The sequence below is a fragment of the Bombyx mori genome, chromosome 26, assembly GCF_030269925.1.
Source record: "Bombyx mori chromosome 26, ASM3026992v2".
NCBI classification, from domain to species: domain Eukaryota; kingdom Metazoa; phylum Arthropoda; class Insecta; order Lepidoptera; family Bombycidae; genus Bombyx; species Bombyx mori.
The window spans coordinates 10,849,253-10,877,121 of NC_085132.1; the positions used below are offsets into that span (position 1 = coordinate 10,849,253).

At 38.0% G+C, this 27,869-nt stretch overlaps 1 protein-coding gene across 1 annotated transcript; it reads left to right on the forward strand.

Moving 5' to 3' along the window:
* The first annotated feature begins 1,867 nt into the window (after positions 1 to 1,867).
* Positions 1,868 to 27,502, forward strand: LOC101744079 (uncharacterized). Its single transcript, XM_021347953.3, has 4 exons — positions 1,868 to 2,000; positions 9,678 to 10,094; positions 15,944 to 16,119; positions 26,340 to 27,502. Exons 2-4 carry the CDS (start codon positions 9,680 to 9,682, stop codon positions 26,529 to 26,531), a joined length of 783 nt encoding a protein of 260 aa, XP_021203628.2. The 5' UTR covers positions 1,868 to 2,000; positions 9,678 to 9,679; the 3' UTR covers positions 26,532 to 27,502.
* Positions 27,503 to 27,869: the final 367 nt, after the last annotated feature.

Here is a 27,869-nt window from a genome sequence, read left to right on the forward strand (position 1 = left end):
GAAATCGTAAGTGAAACTTTATAACGAGGAAAATTCTATTACAAGACACCATTCAAAGAATGTAATTTTCTGTTAGTCAGAGTTATTAGTTTTTTATTCCTCCCATCTTGGATGACTCTTGACAGTGAATTATCGTGGAGTTTGAAACTAAAACTCTTCTGCAATCCCACTTTTTTCCCTACCTATTTGCTGATAGTTTAAGGGACTATATTCCAACTACACGTGGACGAATAGTAACGGATTCAACCTGAGAGCTCACCTATCCTAAAAGGAGGCAAAGGAATTAAACCAAAGCTAAACGGAAGGAGTTAAAATTGGAGCAAAAAGTTGGATCACGCTCCTTAACAGTGGCGGGCTACTTCAAAGTCGGCTTGAGAGTTGACGAGGACCAACACGTGTTTTCACTAGGTAGATCTTTACAGTATCCAATGGCTTTGGGATACGGAATACGGGGCCTACCTGACCTAGCTTACATAACAACAGCTTTAAACCATCTGATAGAACCAATAATTAAATAGGCCCTGCATGACACCTAGATCAGCACCAACCCATCTCTTTCCAACTAGAGGATACACCATCAATAATTATTAGCGTTATCTGATTCTCATACCAATGTACTGCAATTGCCAATCAGTATTAGTAGGGGTTGGAAATAAGATGAGCTCCCATAGAGCGTGCCACTACCCTACCAATTTCTGTCGCTAAGCAATCTGAAATCCACCTTATAATGTACTATAATAGAGGTTATATCAATATTAATATATAAATCTGCAGTGTTATTTACGGATGTTCCTTTATAATTACTGAACTATGCATCCGATTGACTTGAAACTTGGTATCCATGTAGAAAATACATGTACTTAATGGATAAGCTAATATTTATATGAGTGTTGGACTCCCTACACCAGTTGCGGGAGCGTTAATCATGAGAGTCTTTGTGGGGATGAGAAATAATAATATTAATTTTAAATGCCCAGCGAAGCGGACGGGTACAACTAGTATACTATATAATTGAGACCTTATTGGGATCGTGCCGGTGATAAATTTTCTCTACATTTATTTCATAATAGCTATCCATGTTACTATTAGTCTTGGAGTTCCAAATGCCCCAAAATAAGCGGTCCAACTAAGCATAGTTAAGTAAATGATAGTTGACTTTATGTCATCGCGGCCTAAAGGATAAGACACCCGTTGTGTTCGTATCAAGTTACGCCACTATACCGGTGTTCGAATCCCACAGACAGTTACCTTTTTTTTTAATGAAAAAGATTCTCAACTGATATATATGAATGACTTTCAAGGAAGATCATCATATAATACAAATCAAAAGTAAAAGTGACAATTTGCGTTATTACCATAGAAATTCGACATTAATCTCATTTCTCTAAGGTGGGTAGCGGCATTCACATTGCAATGTCTATGTGCTCCAATTACCTCTTAACAACACTAGGGCTGTTCGCCAGTCGATCTATGTTAAATACAAACAAATCGCACATACAATCCAGCGGTATAGAGCGTACCATTCACGTGCGAAGTATCATGGTCTTTAGTTTATCTAAGCACACATTTTGTCGCATTTACGTGCATAATAATAGCATGCGTGTGCTTCAAATACCTGTTGGCGTGGTCACGTATTTTGCGCATGAACTTTTTTAATTACGAAGAAAGTATCATTATATTGTAATCATTCAAGTTAAAATACAAATTGAGGTCCTACGAAACCGCAGACGGTACTCGGTTAAACAAATCGAAATGATTCGGATTATATCCGTTCCACTATGCAGCTAAATCGTCTGTAGATCATTTTGCGGATCATTTAAATAGCGTTGTAGCGACGTAAATAAGTCATTTATCAAATGATCGTCGGGTGGAACGGAGCAAAATTCAAAAGCTTATTTTCAGAAATTTCATGTTCCAAATTTTGAAAGTTGATGTTTTTGTATTTCATATTCAAAAGTGAAGTGGTCTTTTGAGTCCGTGGCTTTGCGGTTCGACAATAGGTGAGTTAGCGATGTGTGGTTACAGAATTAATTTGTCCAGACAATTTTTATTTTTTAATGTGTCCATTAGTTAATACTTTTCATATTGCAATTTGACTTTCACTTACAAATGCAATTTTTACTTTTGACCAGTCTCAGACGCAATCACGCTTTTGCTTCTCTAGAATTCTAAAGCAGTGCCAGAAGATTCACCTATTTTCCTATTTGACACCCTAACTTCTAACCTCCCAGCTAATCATTAGTGGTGTGGCGTGTACCGTGTCCTAAAGTGGGAATCACAAACCGATTTGAAAGATGAAACAGTAACTGCGGCAATGATCCTAATGCGAGATTTATTTATTTAGTTGCACTAACAAAGTGATCATCAATACAAAATATTGACAAATTGACAATAAGTACATGGCAGATGTCACCTCAATTATAGGTGCAATCGACAGTGCAATAGTTGACAAAATCTTAAAATTAGAATAGTAAGATTTGAATAAAAATACAATGAATAATTTTAAGAAATATGAAATCCAGTAATTTTCACTAAATAAAAAAATTCTATTTACACTTATTAGAAAAAAATATGTAAAAAACTTGATTACAGAGATTAAGACTTTTAATCTACATCATTGCACATGAGCTCCGATGACAGATTGATCGATGATCAAGATGATGATGATGATGACAGCTAGAAAGTAGTCTTGCATTTTTTTCCGTTTTTATTATTTTATTATTGCATAGATGGGTGGACGAGCTCACAACCCACCTGGTGTTAAGTAATTACTGAAGCCCATAGACATCTAGAACGTAAATGCGCCACCCACCTTGAGACATAAGTTCTAAGGTCTCAGTATAGTTACAACGGCTGCCCCGACCGAACCCAACCGAAACGCATTACTGCTTCACGTCAGAGATAGGCAGGGTGGTGGTACTTACCCATGCAGACTCACAAGAGGTCCTACCACCAGCAAAAAGTACCAAACATCAAAACACACAAACTATAACATACATAGATTGTCAATCGCATCAGCTGTTATCATAAAATAAATAATTATTTGTAAAATCATTTTGTCTTTCCAAGCTTAAAGTTTAGTGCAAAAAAATGGAACGACGACAAACTTTTAAGACTTAAAAAAGCACACGGGGGTTGGGAAGAGGCTTTCGCTCCCCGCCGTTTCATTTCTATTACGGTAATTAGGTAATGTTCCTTTTGTTTTGTATCTTTGAATTATTTTTTTGATGAATTAAAAAATTAACAAGACGCTCATTATAAAGACATGCCCGTTGAGTTTTTTCACCGGTTCAGAACATTTGGATGAACATTTGGGACCGGAGGTAGAATTTTTTTTAACTTGAATTATGTTTGTCATATTATGAAAAACACTTTTAATTTGAATTACCTATTCCATTACTCATTTTCTTAAATAATTACAGCCTTGCCTTTATCTCTGTTTTTTTTAACTGTCTCAGACACACGCGTGGTGGGCTAGCAGAATGTATTTCAAAATCCTGCCCATATCAGTCGCGCGACAACCATGCGTTCTACTTTGAAGGGCAGCTATTATAGTTAAATACGGGCAGTATTGGCGATAGTAAAAATTGACGTCGCTCTAAACACGTCATTTCGGATCCTCGGGATCCACTATCTGTGCTTTTATATACCTCAAGCACCGGTCACCGTTCTCATCGAACCCGTCGATTGTGACAAAGAGTTTGGCGAGTAAATTAAACCACAGACACAGCCCACTGGCTTTCTCGCCGGATCTTCTGAGAGGGTCGCGTTTCCGAGCCGGTGGTAGTTCTTTCTAGGGCTAATGTTAGCGTCCTCAAGTGGGAGGTCCGTGAGCTTACCTACCCGTGCGCAAGAAGCCGGAATAACCCTTTAAGCAACCGATGAATTTGTAGGAAAAAAAACTGTAATACTAAGCATTAACATCGATTCAAAATCGTATCGTATCGTAGTCGTATCGTAATCGTATCGTATCGTATGGTATCGTGATCGTATCGTATCGTATCGTAATTGTAATAGTATAATATCGATTCACCTACTCGACCGGTTACGCTGGCATAACCCTCTAAGGTTACTAAACTTGGGTAGGAAATAAAGCATGGGCGTTGCGATATCTGTGGCCTCTGGTAACCACTTAAAACAGGGTGGGCCGTGAGCTCGTTCACACATCAAATAAAAGAGGTCAATAGACCTTGAGTGCAATGGATGTGATGTACCGACAAATGGCAAAATTATAAACGAGTGTGGTATTAATTACTACTTAACTTACTACAAAAAGTTAAAAGCATTAAATCTGTCAATCGTGAAGTGAGTTATGTTTCTAATGTTCACGTGAAACATTTCTCCAAGTATTCGAATAGTCGTATCATTGACTTCGACGTACCTACATGTGCTTTTGAAACTAAGTTTTCTCAAGTTACATTACTTACTCATGTTACAGAGATTTGGAAGCAAATAGAACAAAACTAAAAAGACCAGATTTTTAAGCTATTGCATAGCTGCTATCCTGGGCCTTGAGCACGGCAACCGAATCATAAAATTCCGTAACGAAAAAAACCTAACACCCCTCACTCCACCTACCATGTAGTTCGCGTTCAACACATTCACACGTTGCGCTTGTGTAGTGTTTGTGAATAAGCGCGCGCCGTGACGTCACACTGCATGCGCATCATGAAAAGTCTGCCCATCGCTCTCTCGCGCGGTCTACCTTATGAGTGTGAAGGGGACAGCTAATGTTTTGATTTTATTAATGCTTAATATAGCGTGGTCTTGTTTTATTATTGTTTTAATATTAAATTATCAGTGTCTAATTATAATTGCATAAGTTGATAAAAAATGCTATGCAATAGCTTTACCGCGGCAGTTCCCGAGTGCCACACGTTTTTAATCATTGGGTGATTATTTCAAATCGCGAACGTACTTGGTAAGATGGAGTGACAAAATCAATTAAAATTGTTCAACTAGACCTTTACGAGCGCTTTCAATCGCCACAGCTTTACCATCGGTTCCAGAATACAATTTCATTACTGAAAACAATCAGTAAGAAACTCAGAGTATGCTCTTAATGCGTCGCTACATATCTATTTAGCTAACTATACCAAATAAGCATGACTAGAACTAGATCAGATCTGCCAAAACCGCCCAAAGATCTGTTCGGTGTCGTTGCTGTGTGAAGCACAATTTCCAGCCTCATTTGACCTACTAAAAGCGCTATTAAAGTGGTGAAACGAATTAAAACCCCTGCAGTCGAGCAAGTACAGTGACTACAATATCTGACAGTACTCGTACTATAAGCCAACAAGCATACCCATCTAATTGTGAGTGGTCATGTTTTTTCATGGATATTAACAATGCCGGAGCTTCCGCCAAACCGACTATTGCTAAAATAGACCCAAATGATGACTCTATGGAAATGTTTATTGAACGTGTTAAGCTACTGCCGTGTTTCCATTATAATCTAATGGAGAAAGTCTTCTCCATAATGCTTAATTATTTATTAATTAATGCAGAAAAGACAGATTGAAACAGAATTCCGTGGTAATTTTAAATTTCGCCTAGTTTTTTTAATGGACTGCAACATTCAAATTAAATTTAAACTCCGTTTTAAGTGCTGTTAGAAACTAAGTTCTCGGCAGTAGGTGCTCAGAAGTGTCTCTCTTTATTCATTAGTTTTAATGTTAAACGAAGTACTAATTAAACATTGCGAACCTACAAGATGATACTTGAATTTTTTCTAATTTATTTAAAACAAACACGATATTCAGATTTCGTATGCTCAGACAACGACAGAAATAGGCAGAGTTGTGGTACTTACCCATGCGGAGATATAAGACGTCCTACCTCCAGTAATTACGCAAATTGTAATTTTGCGGGTTTGATTTTATTACAGGATGCTATTCCTTCACCGTGGAAGTCAATCGTGTACATTTGTTATACCGCAGGCGAGTATCGATATTTCTAATGAAATACGTACTCAACTAATTTAATGGTCACGATCAGTTACCACGGTGAAGGAATAGCATCGTGTAATAAAAATCAAACGGGCAAAACCATAATTTGCGTAATTACTGGTGGTAAGACCTCTCGTGAGTTCGCGCGGGTAGGTACCACCACCCTGCCTATTTCTGCCGTGAAGCAGTAATTCGTTTTGGTTTGAAGAGTGGGGCAGCCGTTGTAACTATACTGAGACATTAGAACTTATATCTCAAGGTAGGTGGTGGCATTTACGTTGTAGATGTCTATGGGCTCCGGTAACCTCTTAGCACCAGATGGGCCGTGCGCTCGTTCACCCTCATTAGGCAATAAAAAAAATACGGTGTATAAGCTTGCAAATATACAAGTTCCGAACAACAACATCAGATTGTCGGTGTATCAAAACAAATTTTGCTACCTGGAGACATGAGTTCTAAGTCCCCATTTCTATAGAAAAAGCTTGTCCCACCCTTCAAACTGAAAGACACTACCGCTTCACGATCCGTGCGGGCTCAAAAGACGCCCTACACCCTTAATTAGACCGTTAATTATTTTTGTAGGTTTGTTTATTTTTTCACTGGTGGTAGGACCTCTTGGGAGTCCGCACGGGTTGGTACCACCACCCCGCTTATTTCCGCCGTGAAGCAGTAATGCGTTTCGGTTCGAAGGGTGGAGTAGCCGTTGTAACTATACTGAGACCTTAGAACTTATATCTCAAGGTGGGTGGCGCATTTACGGTAACCACTTAACACCAGGTGGGCTGTGAGCTCGTCCACCCATCTAAGCAAAACGGAATCTTACTTCGTCATCGTGGATATGTATTGTTTTAATTAGGAAAATTGGTATCTGTCCGTAAGATTCGAACACCGGCTCATTGTTAATTATGGGCATATTGTCAGTAAGCATGGGCAGCGCTGTACTATGTATAGACCAACAAACAAACTTTTATTACTAAATTTCTCAAATATTAACAAATACTAAGTAGTAATTTTACTGGAATTTAATAATATAATTTCACGCTAACCACCGGTGGGGCACAAAAGTTCTGGAGTGAATACCTCGTACTAGATGTCCTAACGTGGCCAGAAAATCAATGAAATGGACTGACGGCCTGGTCAAAATACCTGGTAATGATTGGATGCGAAAGGCAAGAGACTGAAAATAGTTTTTTTTATTTTTATTTATATTTTATTTTTTATTTATATAATTTTTATTTATTGCTTAGGTGTGTGGACGATCTCACAGCCCACCTGGTGTTAAGTGGTTACTGGAGCCCATAGACATACATGACGTAAATGCGCCACCCACTTTGAGATGTAAGTTCTAAGGTCTCAAGTAAGTTACAACGGCTGCCCCACCCTTCAAACCGAAACACATTACTGCTTCACGGCAGAAATAGCCAGGTTGGTGGTACCCACCCGCGCGGACTCACAAGAGGTCCTACCACCAGTAAGAAGCGACATCGACTGTTTACCATTCGGTCCACAGGATCGGGTATGTAATTTCCTGCAGCCACGACAGGAGGATTTTCATGTCGTACCGTCTTCTCAAAGTGGCTCAATGTACTACGACTGTAAATATTTACTGACTGAGTCAAGCTTCAGATCATCATGGACATCCACATTTCTTAGAAACTATGGAGTTGCAGAAGAGACTAATTTTACAATTTATAGTTAGAATTCACTGCTTTATTATGAGCTATATAGGAATAACTAGCGACCCGCAATCGCTTCGCTTCAGAAACTGTAATTTATTATTAATTTCTCCACTATTTAATGGATGTTATTATACATATAAACCTTCCTCTTCAATCACTCTATCTATTAAAAAAAACCGCATCAAAATCTGTTGCGTAGTTTTAAAGATTTAAGCATACATAGGGACAGAGAAAGTGACTTTGATTTATACTATGTAGTGATACTGGATCGGCGCAATGTTATCATTGTCTCTCTTGGCATCCTTTTGTTCTGACATTTAAACATGTCACACCAAAGGTCCTCGCATCATTCTTCACAGGGTCGATTAATCTCTTTTTCCCTTCCCTTTTGATGAATGCTCACTCAACGAAAGACTGCCTCAAAATTATTTTCCATTTAACTTCTGTGACCATTCTGGTTTTACAAAACGATTCATCAGAGGCGTCTCGGGTGAGTTCGTGTATAAAAAATACAATTTTCAATTAATCTCAGAAATATAATAATATTTTATTTATTTTATCGAGCCGTTAATTCCAGTCGTTTATTTTTCATATTCGCATCGTCACTGCTTCATTTTGTAGAAAAAATATTATGTTGAATTGTCATCGGTCCTTAATAAGTATACCAAATTTCGAGTTAATCCGACGTTTTGAAGGGGGTCCAAATCAAGTTCAAAGATTCCGCTACAAACATTCTCACGTCTGAAGATAAAAGCGTATTAAAAACGATTCGATTGCTTGCGGTCTTTAGCGGTTCAGATAGTTTGAATTGGCTCTGACTAAGTTCGTTAGATCTTTTTCTGTTCAGAACTTTTTTCAGATTATGGGTGGCTCTTGGTAATATATATAGGTTTGTCTGAAGTTACCGAATATAATTTCTCAATTGGTATGAGTAGAAGGTTTTTTCAAACATAGACCGGACATTTTACAACTATGTATATGAACTAATTATATCATTTGAAGAAAATTAATTTTCACACGTTAATTACTCCTGTCTTCATAAAGTGAAGCCATAGTTTTCAAATGCTTAATCAGAGTAGCGCACAACCCGTATTCCTAAGACAATAAAGCTCATTATTAATTAAGCCACGTTAAAAGCTTAACGACCCAACTTTAGGACTTCCACAAAACGGCTTAAAGCTCGAGATAGTAAAGTTTTCTGCAGGCTTGAAACTCTTCATTTAATAAAAATGTGGTCGGAAATTAAACTTAGTTCTTGAGATGCTTTTACATAATGTTTTAAATAGGAACCGCACGGGTTAATTCATGAGTCCCACCTATTTCTGCTGCAAAGCATGGTGCGTTTCGATTTGAAGGATAATACTATCATGGTGATGCCTTTAGACTCCAACTTTAGAACAATCAGCTAATCTAATTTACGATAGTAAAAGAAATTCAATTAATAGCTTAGGCAGGTATTTTATTTAAATTACTAGTTGACCCGGCAGACTTCGTAGTGCCTCAATCGATAAATAAAAGACCTAAACTTTTGTATAAAATAAACCTAAAACAAACAAAAGGAATCCGTCCGACGCGGCGACGGGGGGCACATCAAAGGAAAAACACAATTGTTATTTTTATTTAATTCCGAGCATTTTCATATTTATCTACCTTTGAAACCTTCTCTGGACTTCCACAAATAATTCAAGACCAAAATTAGCCAAATCGGTCCAGCCGTTCTCGAGTTTTAGCGAGGCTAACGAACAGCAATTCATTTTTATATGTAAGTATAGATGTCAGTCTGCCCTGAGTTCAATTAATGTCATGATCATAATACGAATGTCAGCTTTGAGATGACAGATAGCATCAACTGCAAGTTAAACTTAGTGGTTAGTGACTGCAATCCCACGGGATCCCAAGTTTCAATCCCAATCATAGTCAGACCCTCGTCAAAGATTTGGTGATTTCTCATCTGGCTCAATCAGTCCTTGTCTCAAAAATACTATTTTAGACCCTTGAATATGGATTGTTTGTCCATATTATTGTAAATTTTCCTTTGCCTTTCTTCCAGAAATGTCTGGATTACTCATCGTCTTATTCATGGCGACACTGCAACTGTCCCGGTCAAATGTGACCGAAGATGGATATCTCCGGTACGTCAAGGACAGCTGCTTTGTTAAGGGAGAGGCTATTTCTTGTGTCAAGTACAAGGGCCTCAAAGTCATCAAGGAAACCTTTTTTGGAGATAACAACAACGAAACGATCAAGACAAACCTATTCAGTCTGGTCCCGTTAGATGTGGAAACCATCAACAGCTTGGGCGTGAAGAAAACAGTAAGGGACGTAAAACCAAGAGGATTCTTGTCTGAATGGGCCGAGTTTGCTAAATACTTGATGCGGCTGGTGCAGGACTTCCTGAACGTCAAAGGTCTGAAGGTGGAAATACCAGAGGGAGCCAGAACCGTGGAGGAGGAAACGGCTGATGATGGTGAGCTTTTATAATAATAGTTTAGCTTGCAGTGAATCTGAAAATGAAATAAATTGATGATGTGGTAACCAGAGCTCATAGACATCACAACGTAGTTACCGCCAGACATCATGAGACATGAGGTCGAATTATCAATGAACCCGAACCCATGACTGTTTTTCAGCACATATGGGCAGGGTAGTGGAGTCTATGGTACACAGGCTTACCACACGTGCTGTTAGATAGATAGCACTATATCTTCCCCATGCACAATAGCTTACCCAAGATAGTTTCTCTATCATTTGGCGATGATCACTAACTAGAATCACACCAATTTTGCGTTTCTTTTTTTTTTTAGGAAACAGTACTCATTAATACGAAAACCATCAATTTAGATTGATTCGCTGTAAAGTTTAATTCTGCGAAACACTCAAACACAACCTCAAAGTCACTCGCCAATTTACACAGCCTTTTAAATTTGCGAGCGGGTTTGGGTTTGAAGTGGACCCAATTTCCTGTCTTTTAACGATGTTTTCCGGTCTTTTAGAGTACTTAGTCTATAGCTGATATTTCGTTTGTCAATAAACTGTGCAATTCTGTTCAGGGGATGCTTTAGAAGAGCCCTCGATTTTGAAAGAGGATTGGCGATTGCTCTTATTGCAGAGACTAGTGAGACTATAAGCCCACCATCGCTACTAGAATTATGCCATAGCATTAAATATCTTTGTCTAAAACCAGTATTTAGCAACAGAAGAATACAGGACGTTTGACAGATACACATCTGATCCTAGAAAAAAAAACCATTTACTTTATAAATGTCCGCCCTCCTGCCTATTTCTGTTTCAAAACAGTCACGCTGTAATATCTATTATTACTGGTGGTAGGACCTCTTGTGAGGCCGCGCGGGTAGGTACCACCGCCCTGCCTATTTCTGCCGTGAAGCAGTAATGCGTTTCGGTTTGAAGGGTAGGGCAGCCGTTGTAACTATACTTGAAACCTTAGAACTTATATCTCAAGGTGGGTGGTGCATTTACGTTTGTGAATGTCTATGGGCTCCAGTAACCACTTAACACCAGGTGGGCTGTGAGCTCGTCCACCCATCTAAGCAATAAAAAAAAATAAAAAACTAGTTTCGGCAATCATTTTACATCAGATGGACTGTTAGCTCGTTTACCTATCTAATTTAAAAACAGAAAGATAAAGTAGTTTTTTTTTTCTAAATACGATTTATACATATTTTATGTATCTTGGGAATCTAGACCACGACACCACGCATTGCTTTCTATAACGCCTCAAATCAATGGAAGATTTAATAGTTCAACTTAATTATTATAAAGGGCTACACTTCGCTCTTTATAAGAACTATGGACTCTCCTCGTACTGTATCGTGTGGTCGAAGCAAAAGTCTGTATTGATTTAATTACAAAAAAAAATCACCGATATTTTGTTTCAAGAGGTATCTTAAATTAATTTTAATTATCCCTTAGAAATTAATTGAAGCTTTTAACTCATAAAAGGTTGCTCTCAGATATTATTGAATTTATTTTTTTCGTCTACTTAAAGTGGCCACTTGTACCTTAGAGGTTATCTTGAAGGATTCTCCAACGCACATTCACGCTAACGCTGATACACAGTGGAAACACTTGGAAGGTCATATCAACGATGCGCTGGACCAGATCGCTAAAAAGAAAAATCCAGAACAGAAGAAAATATGCTGGATCTCCGATTATTCCTCAAAACTTATACGGTGCAATGGTTGAATACTCGTGCATTTCATATTCTATTTAGCGGTAATGAAGTAAGATAAAGCCTATCTCCAAAACGCTATATTACCATATATAGAATATTATTTTTGGGGCAAGGGATAACTGGAATTTAACAACCCTAATTAAGCGGTAACTATGTACGAAGCCGTCCCTAGGGTCATTCCCCGGTCTGTTTGCTACTAAACCGCAAACACTTTCACCTCGTCCCCGATATCTCGCCTTACCTTATTTTCTCATCGGCCATTTAAATCGATCTAAAACCAGAGTATTTAATGATGCATTACTGAATCCACTACTTTGAGTATCGCTAAATGTGTGATATACGTAAATAAATAAAACGTCCTTGATCGCGCATACTGTAATGTGTTCGAAAACGTCCGAAAGAAAAACCATGACAATAACAATGACAAAAAACGCAAGATTAAACCGTGTAAGTGGCTTTAATTAGGTCTACAACAAGCGAAGAACAGAAATACGAACTACATCAATGAAATATAATCCGAGACTAATCACATACGGTCGTCCTTTCGGATCCTCCCGATCCACTGACGGTGCTTTTAGGTACCTCAAGCACCGGTCGTCATTCTCGCCGAACCCGTCGCTTGCGACAAAGAGTTTGGCGAGTAAATTAACCCACAGACACAGCCCATTGAGTTCCTAGCCGGATCTCCTCAGTGGGTCGCGTTTCCAAACTGGTAGTAGATTCTATGAAGCTGCAAATTCTTGCTAGGGCTAGTGTTAGCAACGTCACCAGGTTAGAGCCCTTACCTACTCGCTTGGTGAATCCAGTATAAACCCTCTACTAGAATAGGAAAAAAAGGCCGTCGGCTTCAAGCTAGGATTCTCTGTGCTGGGGGAACCAGAAACAGATTTACATACCTGTTCTTGATTTGCTGATACCGGTGCGTGTGTACCAAAAATCGTACATTATTAATACTCTGACAAAAATACTCCCTATAACCTACCTATATAGAATAACAATGAAGTAACTCTATATTACTGGTATTATCCAGCTTGTTTTTGTAGAGGGTCGAACTATCGGGAAACTTATTTAGCCGGACTCTAACCCTGAAGATAAGATTCACCTTATTTTGTTTTCTAACATTACGTATAATTAATCTTTTAGGGAGAGCAGGGAATGCCTACGAATGATCTCGCTTTCAGACACCCTATGATAATGCATAATGCAACATCCTATTGTTTCGAAAAACAAACCCAATAGTATTTCGAGTTTCTAGAAGATTTTCATACAGATACGGTTATGTGGAGTTATATTTGAAAAGTTTTTATCGAGGTAACCTTGTGGGCTAAGCCCTTTACTTTACGTGTGGCGCAAGCTGCAAGCGACATAAACTATATTGATATTTCTATTTCTAGAAACGTGTTCATTAACTGCAGTGATTAGTCGTGCTGTAAGCCAAAGTGGCTACCACAACCATTGCCTATTTGAGGGATGGAACAGTATACAATTTAAGGCTTAGACCTTATATCCCAAAGTGGGTGGCGATACTTACGTTGTGATATCTAAGGGCTGCGGAGCTGCTTAACCGTCCAAGCAAAAACATGATTTAAATTCAAACCTTCAGTTTGAGACTAGATTTTTTTTATATTGCCTATTTAGGCAGATGAGTATACAGCCTACCTGATGGTAAATGGTCACTGTCGCTCATGGACGCCAGCAGTGTCAGGGGCACAGCCAAGTCGCTGCATACCATTGAGTATTCTCCGCAAGCCTTGTTTGAAGACGGACATGTCATAGCGCTCGGAAAACAACGCAGAGTGGAATTCATTCCAAAGCCGGATGGTAGGTAGCAGAAAAGATCTCTGGAAATCGATTCCGATACCCATAGGATGGTAGGTGAATAATCTTTAAACCACTTTATAGCCCACGTTATAGAAGTAGATTAACTCGCGGCCCGCCTGATGATATTGATAACTTTAGTGATTCAAGGTCGGAGTAAAGGCGAAACAGATGTCTTTTTTTAGACTACTAATCTCCTACCACTAACTTAAGGCTTTAAAAACAAATCAGCGAATATTGGCGGTTTAAATATCAGAGTCAGCTGCTAATTTACTTTGATCAGTGTTAACTTTTAAGACATTATTGTTGAAATCATTTAGGAGTATAGAAATTTTACTTTAGTTTCATGAGAATCGGGTTGGGTTTTTCAACTGAGATAACTGAAAAGTGTCTATCATTTATTTAAACAAATATGCGTATTTACCTATTCACTGATATTCATTTATTTATTTTTATTATTATTTTTTTTATAATAATATATGTTGGGCAAAGGCTGCCTCGCTTATTCTTAAAGGAAATATTCCGCTTCATCCTCCACATTAAACCAGACACCGTGTTAATGGTATCAACCGATAACTTTCAGACGTGACTTCGCCCCTGTTTACATATTCTCAGTAATATTTGGCGAATATGGTTGTAAAAACCAAAGGTTCAACATAGGAAATTGTAGGTTTTGTCAGTAATTTTAACCCTTCCAAAGTATTACGGGTATATACTTGGTATTAGTATATGTTTCCAAAAACGACTATTCCATTTATTTATTTTTTATTACTAAGACGGGTGGACGAGATCACAGTCCACTTGGAGTTAAGTGGTTATCGGAGCCCATAGACATATACAATGTAAATGCGGCCATCCACCTTGAGGTATAAGTTCTAAGGTCTCAGTATAGTTACAACGGCTGCCCCACTCTCCAAACCGAAACGCATTACTGCTTCACGGCAGACATAGGCAGGGTCGTGTTACCTACCCGTGCGGACTCACAAGAGATCCTACCACCAGTAATTCATCGTCGTTAACATTATTACTAGCAAAAGTGTGCCACTTTTACTTCAGATTTACTTTATTACTAGCAAAAGTGTGCCACTTTTTACGACCAAAGATGGAATCGCAATGGAAAACGATTGAAATCTCGTAATTAACCCAACAAAAGAGCGGTATAATTGTAATCGACACAAATACGGATAGGTCACTGCTTAGTGGTTCGGAAATGCGGGCCGTGACCCTCCAATCCGGAAACGAAACAAATCTCGGCAATCGATTTTATAAAATAAGAGCATTACCGTTTTATTTTAATCACGGTTAATTAAACTGAGCGTGCTCTCAATAAAACAATCATGAGACATTCGTTCAGAAATTGACTTAATATGCGAATTTTCTAAATTTGTTTTAACGAAAAAAGATGACTAGACCGAGGTATAAAAGTCGTCATGGCCTAAAGGAATAAGACGTCCGGTGCATTCGTATCTAGCGATGCGCCAGTATCCGATTACCACAGGCAGATACCAATTTTTCTAATGAAATGCATACCTTAAAAATGTTCCACATTGACTTCCGCGGTGAAGGAATAAGATCGTGTAATAAAAATCAAACCCGCAAAATTATAATTTGCGTAATTACTGGTGGTAGGATCTCTGGTGAGTCCACACGGATAGGTACCACCACCTTGCCCATTTCATCCGTGAAGCAGCAATGCGTTTCAGTTTGAAGGGTGGGGCAGCCGTTGTAACTATATGGAGAGCTTAGAACTTATATCTCAAGGTGGGTGATGCATTTACGTTGTAGATGTCAGTGTGCTCCACTCACTAATTCAGGTGGGCCGTAAGTTCATCCACTCATCTATGCAAATAAAAAAAAACATGTGTGGCACTCGGGGACTGCCGCGGTAAAACTATTGCATAGCATTTTTTATCAACTTATGCAATTATAATTAGACAATAATAATTTAATATTAAAACAATAATAAAATAAGACCACGCTATATTTTAAAACATTAACAAAAGCAAAACATTAACTGTCCCCTTCATACTCATAAGCTAGACCGCGCGAGATAGAGATGGGCAGACTTTTCATGATGCGCATGCAGTGCGACCTCATGCCGCGCGCTTATTCACAAACACTACACAAGCGCAACGTGTGAATGTGTTGAACGCGAGCTACACGGTAGGCGGAGTGGGGGTGTTAGGTTTTATTTTCGTTACGGAATTTCTTGACTCGTTCGCCGCGCTCAAAGCCCGCGATAAAAGCTATGCAATAGCTTAAAAACAACAAAAATTTATAGTTTCATCACATATTATTTGCAGGTCGTGGTAAAAAGAAGAAGTTGGCTGTTGTAATACCGCTGCTAACGTTGCTCGCTGTGATCAAGAGCAAGTTCTTGCTGCTTCCAATCCTGCTGGCAGTAATGCTAATCAAGAAGCTGCTGCTGGCAGCTGCTTTCCTCCTGCCGAATCTACTGAGCACATTAAAGGCTTGCAAAGTAAGTTTTTTTATGGTTGAAGTATTACTGGTGGCCCGGAGGCCTTTCGAGTTTCACCACGACAGGTGGGCGAGCAAAGGCTCAGCCCGGAGGGCTGGGTTTGCTAACAGCCGCCCGAGCGCCTCCGAAGGAGACCTAACAACTCAAGAGCAGCTGCTTTGCGAATGAATCTACTACCAGATCGGAATCGCGACCCGCTGAGAAGTTCCGGCGAGAAACTCAGCGAGCTGATTCATGGGTTAGGTTGCACGTCGAACTCTTTGTCGAGTTCGACGAGTACTGTTACCGGGGTTCCTCAGCCTGCTCCTAGTGTTAGAGCTGAAGGTATCTAATGCAAGAGCTATTGGATCTAATGGATCCGTAAGGACGTGACAAAGTAAGTGCAAATGAGTCAGCTCAGCGAAGACAATTTTAATTTTTTCAAGGCGAGTTCTAATCGTGAACTTATTTCATGGCTTATTATCGGGTTTGTCGCCGAGTTTTTAGAAGTCAATGGCAGATAAACAAATGACCTGCGTGGTAAGTGATAACTGTCAGCCATGGATGCTGGCAATTAAATGGCATATATGTAGGTTTACTGGTGGTAGGACCTCTTGTGAGTCCGCACGGGCAGGTACCACTACCCCACCTATTTCTGCCGTGAAGCAGTAATGCGTTTCGGTTTGAAGGGTGGGGCAGCCGTTGTAAATATACTTGAAACCTTAGAACTTATATCTCAAGGTGGGTGGTGCATTTACGCTGTAGATGTAGGCTTCAGTAACCACTTAACACCAGATGGGCTGTGAGCTCGTTCATCCATCTAAGCAATAAAAAAAAAGTCCGCTCACTTAAATTAATGTGCATTAAGGCTAATAAATTAAGTACTTTAAGAAATTTAATATTTAATTTAATGAAGCCAATAATATAACCACAATACAGGGTGGATATGGAAATCACTGGTAAACATAGCATGTATCGACTTCAATATAAAACTTTAGCGGAACGTTAGAAAGTTTATTATTGAATAACAGCGCCAAAGCCAAACGGTCTTTTATGAAAATTTTGCGACTAGCCAAAAAGTCTTTGCTACCATATTCCAGAGGTTCAGTTTCGTTCAGCAGTCCTGACATACGACGTTTTGGTTTCGATCGATGCATTGAAGCCGCAAAAGTTCTCAACTATAGAATGTTTTGTTTTTTGTTTTTATCTCATTCGTTCACGTGAAGAGATATATACACTACACTTCAATAGTCTCTCTCTATCTCTCTCTTTATATTAAACTACTCTGTGTCCATACGTCTGGTAGCTTTATACACAATTCAAACCAGTTGAACCTGGACGAAAATTGTGAGGTATTTATTGATAACGTCAAAAAATTAAAATATGGTAATAAAAGAGGCGAGCTTAATCCGTTAAAGTAACGGTAGGCAGTGGCTTGGCTCTGCCCCTGGCATTGCTGAAGTCCATGGGCGACGGTACCACTCACCATCAGGTGGGCCATATCCTGGTCTGCCTAGAAGCGCAATAAAAAGAAGACGTGTGGTGTCGTGAGACACCGGTTAGGAACGAAGTTCGTTATTATAAAAATATTAATTTTAAGTTCTATTCGAGGTATAAAGAAAATAAAACTGGAGGTTTCGCAACAACCCACGGTCATTCGGTAACGTGCGAACTTATTGTGGTACACTTCATTCACGGTTGTTTGCATAAGAGTTAGTGTAGGTATTGCGCAAACGAACGCTCTGAGATCGTGGTAATTGAATGATAAAAAAATATGTTATTTTTTGTACGTTATTACAAAGTTAAGTCGTACACTGTGTGCATTATTAATAAAAATCTTACGTTACGGACGTTTTTTTCTGGTTAGGGTAGCCCTCCGCACCGTCCCATAAGGAACTTCGTTCCAGAAGAAAAAAAAGTGGTTTTAATTGTATCTACAGATCCCAAAAACCACAGAAAAACGATTACTATACGCTTGTCTGAGAAACACTCAATATAATATTCTGACCCATAGACACAGCCCACTGAGTTTCTCGACGATTTTCTCAGTGGGTCGCGATTCGGAGTCGGTACAATGTTTTTTTTTTTTTTTCATTCCTTATATGAGCCCACCTGGTGTTAAGTGGCTACTGGAGCCCATAGTCATCTACAACGCAAATGCGCTACTCACCTTGTGATATAAGATGTAAGGTCTCAGTATAGTTACAACGGCTGCCCCGTCCTTCAAACCGAAACGCATTACTACTTCACGGCAAAAATAGGCAGGGTGGTGGTACCTACCCGAACTGACAAGAGCTCCTACCACCAGATAGATTCTTCGAAACCCTTCTCTTGTTAGGGCTAGTGTTAACAAATTCTCTCAGATTGAGCCCGTGAGCTCACCTACCCCTCGGCGAGAAGGCAACCAACGAATAAGTAAGAAAAAAAAAACGTGTGGCACTCGGGAACTGCCGCGGTAAAGCTATTGCATAGCATTTTTTATCAACTTATGCAATTATAATTAGACAATGATAATTTAATATTAAAACAATAATAAAACAAGACCACGCTATATTAAACATTAATAAAAGCAAAACCTTAACAGTCCCCTTCACACTCATAAGCTAGACCGCGCGAGAGAGAGATGGGCAGACTTTTCATGATGCGCATGCAGTGTGACGTCACGCCGCGCGCTTATTCACAAACACTACACAAGCGCAACGTGTGAATGTGTTGAACGCGAGCTACATGGCAGGCGGAGGGAAGGGTGTTAGGTTTTTTTTGGTTACGGAATTTCATGATTCGGTCGCCGCGCTCAAGGCCCACGATAAAAGCTATGCAATAGCTAAAAAAAAACTGTAATTTTCTGAGCATTCATATCGATTCAAATTTTCCCACGATTCATAACCGACAATTCGTGCGTGACAAACCACAAGACCGAACAGATATAGAAATATCAACAACAATATGTATTTAAAATGGCGCGAACGACGTTTTTTTCTCGAACTTTATTGTTGTTGGAAATTTTGAAAATTGAAAACGCAAAATGAATTCCACTGATTTGTTTTCTTAAATTAAAAAAAAAAAGATTTTGTTTTATGTGTATGAAAACGACTTAAATGAGCATTGATAAGGCAACCTATTCATAATATATGTTCAATTTAATTACATACATTCTCTTAATCGAAGCTACAGCGATGCTAGAAGCATCAGAAACAGCAAGCGAAATTCTCAACGCTAATCATTCATTCCTCAATCATAACTCTTCGACATAGCTTGCTTGAAGAAGAATACATTAATCTCGTTAGCTGGTTAGCGTCCTACAATCATTCCACTAAATAATCCAGGATCTGTTCTTGCTTAAGCAGCAATGCAAAAATATGCTATTGAATTCCACGATAATGTAAATAGAAAGTAAACAAATATGGGCAGCGCGAAACACAAAAAAATACATTGATCTATATATCTTTTATCCTAACAAATATTTTCGCGTGCAAAAACAGATAGCCGTCGCTTTGAACCGAAACTAAACGAAAATAAATGGACGTTAAATTAAGGAAAGGAACGTCATCTCCAAATTTCAATATATTTCAGACTTTTTTTCAAAAACTTATCACACTGCAAGGAATGAATAATGAAACTATAATATAATAAATTAGTTGAGTTGAGTAAGTTATTAAAAACTAGAGGTCCCGCAGTAGTCGAAATTCGATTATAATTAATTGGAATTGTAAGTTTGTACACTATTATGATTGTATTTTATACTTCTATAATCACAAATTTCGCCAAGACTACACTATAAAAAATATGAACAAAGACAAACAATATTTAATCTCAATTTGACAGCAGACCTCAAGAACAAAAGTTTGACAATAAATAGTATGCATGCGTGTGTGCGCCAAATACATGGTATGTAGTGTGTGTAATGTTTTCTTTATTGATTTAATGTATCTTTTATGCATTATTTAAAAAAAATATTAGCATTGTGCACTTCTTCTCTATATTCTCTATAAGTGTGGAAAATTTCACACTCCTCCGTCCGCGCAATTTTCGTAAAAAGGGATACAAAGGTTTTTACTTCACGTATTAATATATAGATAACCAAATATTTATTATTTATTCAAACCACATCAAACTTAATAGATTTTCAAATTGCGCGTATAAGTTACGTCGTATGTACTAATTTTGATTTACGGTAAACTTCCTAGATTTTTATTTTGCACTGTTACTGTTTGCATTTGTAAATACGCTCTCCATATTATACTCTTGAGTAAAACCGAATTGTTTTATTTTAAAACAGCATCTGCCGGTCAGATACGGTACTACCGTATTTTTTGAAGTGAAAATTCGTTAGAATCGTTGTGATTTCAAACTCGATGAAACGAAAAAATAAGTCCGTAGAGACACGAACACATAAATGTATAGGATTCAACCGGCGAGAGAATGAGATAGAATTCATTAGACGTTCTCGGTTTCCTCTTTGTGCGACTCTTCGTAGCATCCCCACTATCGTCTACTAAACATTGTCCATATGTATGCTCCTGTGTAGTGAGATAGTCAGTATATCTATATCTTATTTCTAAGTTTCACTTCTACCGTGTGTGACTTGCACACACACACAAACACACTTTTTTCCTACCTATTCACTGGTAGGGGTTATTCCAGCTACGCCCAGGCAAATAGATGAATTCAACAGCTGCCCTTGAGTTATTAGATCTCCTTCAGATGCACTTGGACTGTTGTTAGCAAATCCCTTTCCTCTTGACTGCGCCTTTGCTTGCCCACCTGTCTTAGTGAAACTGGAAAGGACTCCGGACTACCAGTAATCCTTCATTCCAACAAAAAAAGTTTGAGCCTGAGAGAATTTGCTAACACTAGCCCTTGTAAGACCAGTGCTTCGCAGAATCTACCACCGAATCGGAATCTCGACCCACTGAGAAGCTCCGGTGAATCTCAGTAGACTGTGTCTATGGGTTAGTTTGCTCGCCAAATTCATCGTCGTAAACCACGAATTCGACTAGGAAGGTGACCAGGAACTTTTCTATAAAACCAGTCATAAAGACAATTAGAATTTTTTTTAAATGCCTCATAGCTTGCAGTGAGATTCGCGTTGACATAGGCTGCTGTAACAGCTTTAAACAAAACGATGAGCTTTTAATGAAGCTCTATCGAAAAATTTTAACGTCCATGTTAGTAGCTAGATGCTTAGACATTTTGAATGACGGTTTCCCTCCGATATGATCCCAAAGGAGTGAACGGTGAATCTTTTGTATTATTTTGCCTCATATTTCTTTACAATACGTTTTTTGTCGGCATTTTTCGTGTTCAATTTATTCTTAATCATATAAAGCAAACGTAGTAATATTTAATCTTGATGTAATTGTGTTTTCTTCGGCTGAATCAGCTTAATTCCTCTTTCACTAGACTCACTAGATATTGCTGTAAACTTCTAAGATTTTGTTGAAGTGAAACTTCTTTAGAATCGTTGTGATGGAATTTCAAACAAGATGAAACAAAATGAAACGAAACGAAAAAATAAGTGTGCCGCGATTGGCTTGCCGAAGCGGCTCCGAGCGGCGCCTACAAACCACGAAGCACTCCACGCGGTCTCGCGTCCCCGACTAGTTCAGTGTGTTTTTGACGTCACGACGAGCTCACAGCTCACAGTTGAGTGGTTACTGGAGCCCATAGACATCTACAACGTAAATGCGCCACCCACCTTGAGATATAAGTTCCAAGGTCCCAAGTATAGTTACAACGGCTGCCACACCCTTCAAACCGAAACGCATTACTGCTTCACGGCAGAAATAGGCCGTGCGGACTCACAAGAGGGCCTACCACCGGTAATTACGCAAATTATAATTTTGCGGATTTAAAATTACATTGCGTATCATTAAAAATAAACAAAAATACTTGATAAAACTGAATATCATTTATCTACCTATCGTAAAGGGGATGGCCCATTTTAGGCCCAAAGCGGACAATAGATTACAGAAAAAATACTTAGTGCATTAATTGTGTCATAAATAAATATGCATTTACTTTCTTGCAAATAAGCGCCACTACAGTTTACAATAAGTAGTTTAAAAAAAGTAACTCTATTGAAAAAACAAGGATTTTTATTTTTGCGGGAAAAATATTGCCAGCTTCAAAACCTTTTACGTATGAAGTAAATATTTTGAGTATATAAATAAAACATATAAATAAATCATTTTAAGTATTATCATCAATCAATCGACTTTAATGGATTTTATGCACATAAAATAACATCGAAGACATACCCATTGGACTTTAACTTGTAACTATACTTGAGACCTTAGAACTTATATCTCAAGGTGGATGGCGCATTTACGTTGTAGATGTATGTGGGCTCGAGTAACCACTTAGCAACACCAGGGTGGCTGTGAGCTCGTCTACCCATCTAAGCAATAAAAAAAACTTTACTAGTTGTTATTTAAATATGTACAACTAAAACAAAAACATAAAAAATAATGTGTACTCGTAAAAAAAAGATTAAGATATAAATCAATTATCGGTTATTTAAAAAAATAATCGATATATGAATTTCATGTAATTATTTTTCTTTATACTGACAACATTGAATTTAATCTGACTGACTGACACTTCGCTTGCTGCTTGTGGTGTTGTGCTTGCGTACAAAATGGATGTGTTTTGATTTTTCTTCGATTTATTTTACTTTTATCAATAACGTTTCATACTACGACTAAAAACATTGTGTGAATTGTGGTTTTACCCTGATCGAGATTTAAAACCGTGTATATGCTCTCTTTTGCTATTTTTAGATGATACTAATTGTGTATGAAGATGAAGAAAATATAGATATTTAAAGAATCAAGTGTGTTTTTTATACCCTGTTGGATAAAAATACATTAGGAACATCTTAAACATTAAGAAAAGAAAAGTTCTTGAAGTATCTCACAATCCGACACTTATTTATATTGAAAATTAACCTCAAAACGAGTTTTTATTTTTATTATATTTTTTATAATAGTGGCGCCAATTTCAATATATTTTTTAGATATCCAATACATTTAAGAATTTGAATGAGTACATTTTTATAGTAATATTTGATGTCCATCTTGGGCCTAGCACACTATGGAGAGTGGGCAATCCCCTTTATGATACTTTAAAGGTCCTTGATCGATTCCTTATAACACCAATAAAGGATATCGGAATTTAATCGTATTTCTCGCAATTCCTTTCTCACGTTCCAATAAGTGAATGCTAATCATGTCTCGCAGTCCTTTTAACATTTTTCAATAAGCAAGTAATATGGAAGGTCAAATGGGCTTCCTTATCTAAAACACTCGAAATAACTCGAAAGCTTTTATTTATATCGATTGTTATTTTCAATAAAATGCACGGGCGTTATCGCTTCGATAAATTAACAAGTTCATTTGATTTATTTTGATTTTGTTTTTTTAAGCTATTGCATAGATTTTATCGTGGGCCTTGAGCGCGGAATCGTGAAATTCCCAAATTCCATAACGAAAAAAAACCTTACACCCCTCACTACTAGACATGTGTAAGTAATGCGAGTGATATTACTCGGGTAATATTACTCTACGATGTAATGCAACATCACACATTACGCGAAGGAAACAAACATCACACCATCACCCAACATGTTTCTTTCTTTGTCGTGTAATGTTGCTTAATACACGAACGGAACCGAGCGAGGGAGACAGACCGATCGACGCAAAATAAATGAGCAAGCGACACGGAATTATTCCTAGTGATTTGGAACCGTATGTCCTGGCCGCTAGGTACATTTTTATACCTATGGTACGTCTGAATTTTAATATAGGTATTTGTGTTTATATTTTTCATGCGGCCAGCCGGTAGTTTCCCGCAAGTACTTACTTAATTTTTTATTCGCAACTTATGTAAAATCGCTAATCGCTCGTAATTGTTTAGTAATATTTCATATTAATTTTTGTGTTTGATTTGAATTACTTAAGCACTTGTTTGAAGATAGTTTTATTATTTGTTTTAATGCGTGTTTAATAAGTGAAAGAAATAACGGCGTCTAAATGAAAGTACAGTCCTCCTTGGATGCAATTTGAGGATATCGCGCCGAAACAATGCATCTACTGCTCTCGTATATTAACATTATTGTGGAGCTCAATTTGCAGTCTAAGTCGCCATATGAAATCCGTTCATCCCACAATAAATTATATTAAGTAATTTTTTTTTTTTTTTTTTTTTATTGCTTAGATGGATGGACGAGCTCACAGCCCACCTGGTGTTAAGTGGTTACTGGAGCCCATAGACATCTACAACGTAAATGCGCCACCCACCTCGAGATATAAGTTCTAAGGTCTCAGTATAGTTACAACGGCTACCCCACCCTTCGAACCGAAACGCATTACTGCTTCACGGCGGAAATAGGCGGGGTGGTGGTACCTACCCGTGCGGACTCACAAGAGGTCCTACCACCAGTGATTACGCAAATTATAATTTTGCGGGTTTGGTTTTTATTACACGATGTTATTCCTTCATCATGGAAGTCAATCGTGAACATTTGTTGAGTACGTATTTCATTAGAAAAATTGGTACCCGCCTGCGGGATTCGAACACCGGTGCATCGCTTCAACACGAATGCACCGGACGTCTTATCCTTTAGGCCACGACGTAAATAAAATTATTATATTATTAAGTAAGTCAATCTCTGTCAAGTAATATAACAGTGTATTACAATACAAAGTTCATACTTTGTATTGTAATACACTACTGCAATGACACATGACATGTGTTGATACACATCACTTAGGTAATGATTCGGGTGTATAGATACAATGTATTCGTCGTCACAGTATCTATTGAACGCACCGAGTAATGTTAAGAGTGATGTGTAATGTTTTCGAGTAATATCACCTGTCTGTAAAAGTGATGTCATATCACATTACATTGGAAAGTGATGTTTTGCGCAAGTCTACTCACTACGCCTACTATGTGGCTCGCGTTCAACACATTCACACGTTGCGCTTGTGTAGTGTTTAAAGTAAGAAGTCTAAACTCCGATTTATGTACTATCAAAATATGTGGTATAATTTCGTGGGTAACACAACGATAGCGCGATTCAGGTTTTGCGTCAAGCGCCATCTATCGGCGACAAACGGAATTGTAAAATAGAAAATTATATCATATTACAATGCGTTGGGCGTACCATTTTCTATCGCTTAGTCGAAGAATTTTATTACTACTCCTACTACTCATTCAGTGATTGGAGTGGCATTAAAAATAAACTAGCTAAACCGTTGATTCTGGACGAATGAGAGTTAAAACTAGCATCCAAAGGCGTGTCTCTATCCCATGTAGCGCCTTCTAGTGAGTACGCGGTCAAAATGGAATACTCACAATGTAGCAGATTCATTGAAAGTTAGCCCACTGAGTTTCTCACCGGATCTTATTTTATTGTTGTTTTAATATTAAATTATTATTGTCGACTTGTAATTGCATAAGTTGATAAAAAATGCTATGCAATAGCTTTACCGCGGCAGTCTTCGAGTGCCACACGTGTGTTTTTTTTTTCCGGTAAAGTTTAATGAAATTCCTCTCAGAAATACGGGGTGTTTTTAAACAGTTCGTCTTGAATGCTTATTTCCGAAATAACAAACATAGCGTGTGCACAACTCATGGATAGGTTATTTTGTATTTTTCTTTCTATTCATTTTATTATTATTTTTTATTACTTAGATATTTGGACGAACTCACAGCATACCTGGTGTGAAGTGATTACTGGAGCCCATAGACATCTACAACGTAACCAATATACAGATATGCTATGCACAATGTCTATGTCTACTGCTTATATTTAATGTAAATTATCATTTGGTACGCCTTAAAGTTCACTCTACTATTGGAAACAAATACACTAAAAGAGTAATTAAGTATAACATATATGTTTACTTATTCTCTTGACGTATCGTAGGATTAAAGGAATGTTAGATTTATCGGTGGTAGGAACTCTTGTGAGTCCACACGGGTAGGTAACACCACCCTGCCTATTTCTGTCGTGAAGCCGTAAGGCTTTTCGGTTTGAAGCCGTTGTACTTTACTAAAACCTTAAAACTCATTTACATTGTAGATGTCTATGGGCTCCGGTAACTCGTATGCAATTAAAAATAAATAAATAAAAACATGTTTTCCCGATGTATAAATCGAACCCACAACCCTCGGTACAGTAGTCAGGGACATCACCGAGTCAGTCAATTCATGAATGTACCTTTCTTCCGCAGCACCACTCCATGCCGCATTATTCCTACTTCGGCAGCTCCGATAGCAGCGACTTCAATTCGGACTACGGCAGCAGCTACGCCTACTCCTCGGGAGCAGGGGGAAAAGACTGGGCGTCTAACCGAGCGTATTCTCCAAAGAACAGGCCGTCACCAGCCCCTATGTACATCACAGCCCCGGGCGCTGTTGCTTAATTACACTCCTGACTTCGCACAGGTGTAAGAAAGTCACAAAACTGAGTTAGGTACAAGCGTCATTTACGCCCTCAAACATACTGCATGGAAAACGGTGGGTCAGCTTATAGTCAAGACATTAGAGTCTTAACTCGGATTATATTTGACTTAGGGGACTTATAGGATTGGTACACCGCGCGTAATTCGTTTCCAAATGATTCTTGTCCACCTGATGATTGTCTGGAAGAGATCGCTCTCTCTCTCTATCTCTCACTCTCTCTCTATTTGACTTATACCATAGTCCGGCAGTGGCTTGAACGTAGACAATTCAAATAATGCCCAATAACAATTTATTCATTATGCTTATCAGCCCACAGTCATCATTCTTATACCCTTCTCCTAGTCACCTAAGGTCGGCGCAACATGTTTTCTCCTTCCATACTCTTCTATCATATACCATTTCTTCGCTCACTCCACTCTTACATATATCATCTTTCACGCAATCCATCCATTTCTTCTTAGATTTACCTCTTCCTCTATATCCTTCCACATTCATAGTTATCACTCTCTTACCAAGCTCATTTTCATTTCGTCTCATCACATGCCCATAGTATCTCAAACGCGCACTTCTTAGCTTCTCTCTCACAGGTGCCACTTTCAGACTTGCTCAGGCTTACCAGCCTACAGTATCAGTTTAAGCTGATCTTAAAACAAATCTTTCAGCTATTTCAGATTTTCTATTAAAATAGGGATGGATTATATTTTTTATGTTTGTGACTTTTTTTCACCCGAGATCACGGGAAGTTTCTCTTCGAGTGGTACGGGTTAAGGGAAATTGTGACTGATAATTTATTTATTTATTATAGTTTTAATTCGTTAATAATCGCAGTATTAAATATTATTTAGATTAATAATTTTATACTTTTGAATGCATTTATATTATTATTTCTATTAATTTATTTGTAAATAATAATAAAAACTACATTTTTAAATTTGTTTGTCTTGTTATTGAAACCAGTGATTCCATTAAGAGATCTGTTCTAAAACTATATACAGCGAGGGCAAGATGGGATGATTTAAACAATGAATGATTGAGTTTGTTTCAATGTATCCAGTAAAGGACAATGCCCATTTCTTGCCCCAGAAATGCTTAGTTAAAATATATTACAAAATTGCTCTAATAAATAAAAACTAGAGTTATGTTGTTAATTTTAAATCATATGAAGCACTGGATAAAAAAATTAAAAAAATAAGACTTCTTATTGTCATTGCAGTACGTATCATCGTTTTTTTAATCATTAATTTTATTCATGCTTTATTTATTACGGTCTGGAATCACGTCTTTTGGCCTATGTAAAA

Excerpts from the sequence above, each read along its gene's own strand:
- LOC101744079 (XM_021347953.3), top strand. The coding sequence starts at position 9,680 with ATGTCTGGATTACTCATCGTCTTATTCATGGCGACACTGCAACTGTCC. Across the intron at positions 10,095-15,943 it reads GGAGGAAACGGCTGATGATG|GTCGTGGTAAAAAGAAGAAG; the intron begins GTGAGCTTTTAT and ends TATTATTTGCAG. Across the intron at positions 16,120-26,339 it reads GCACATTAAAGGCTTGCAAA|CACCACTCCATGCCGCATTA; the intron begins GTAAGTTTTTTT and ends TTTCTTCCGCAG.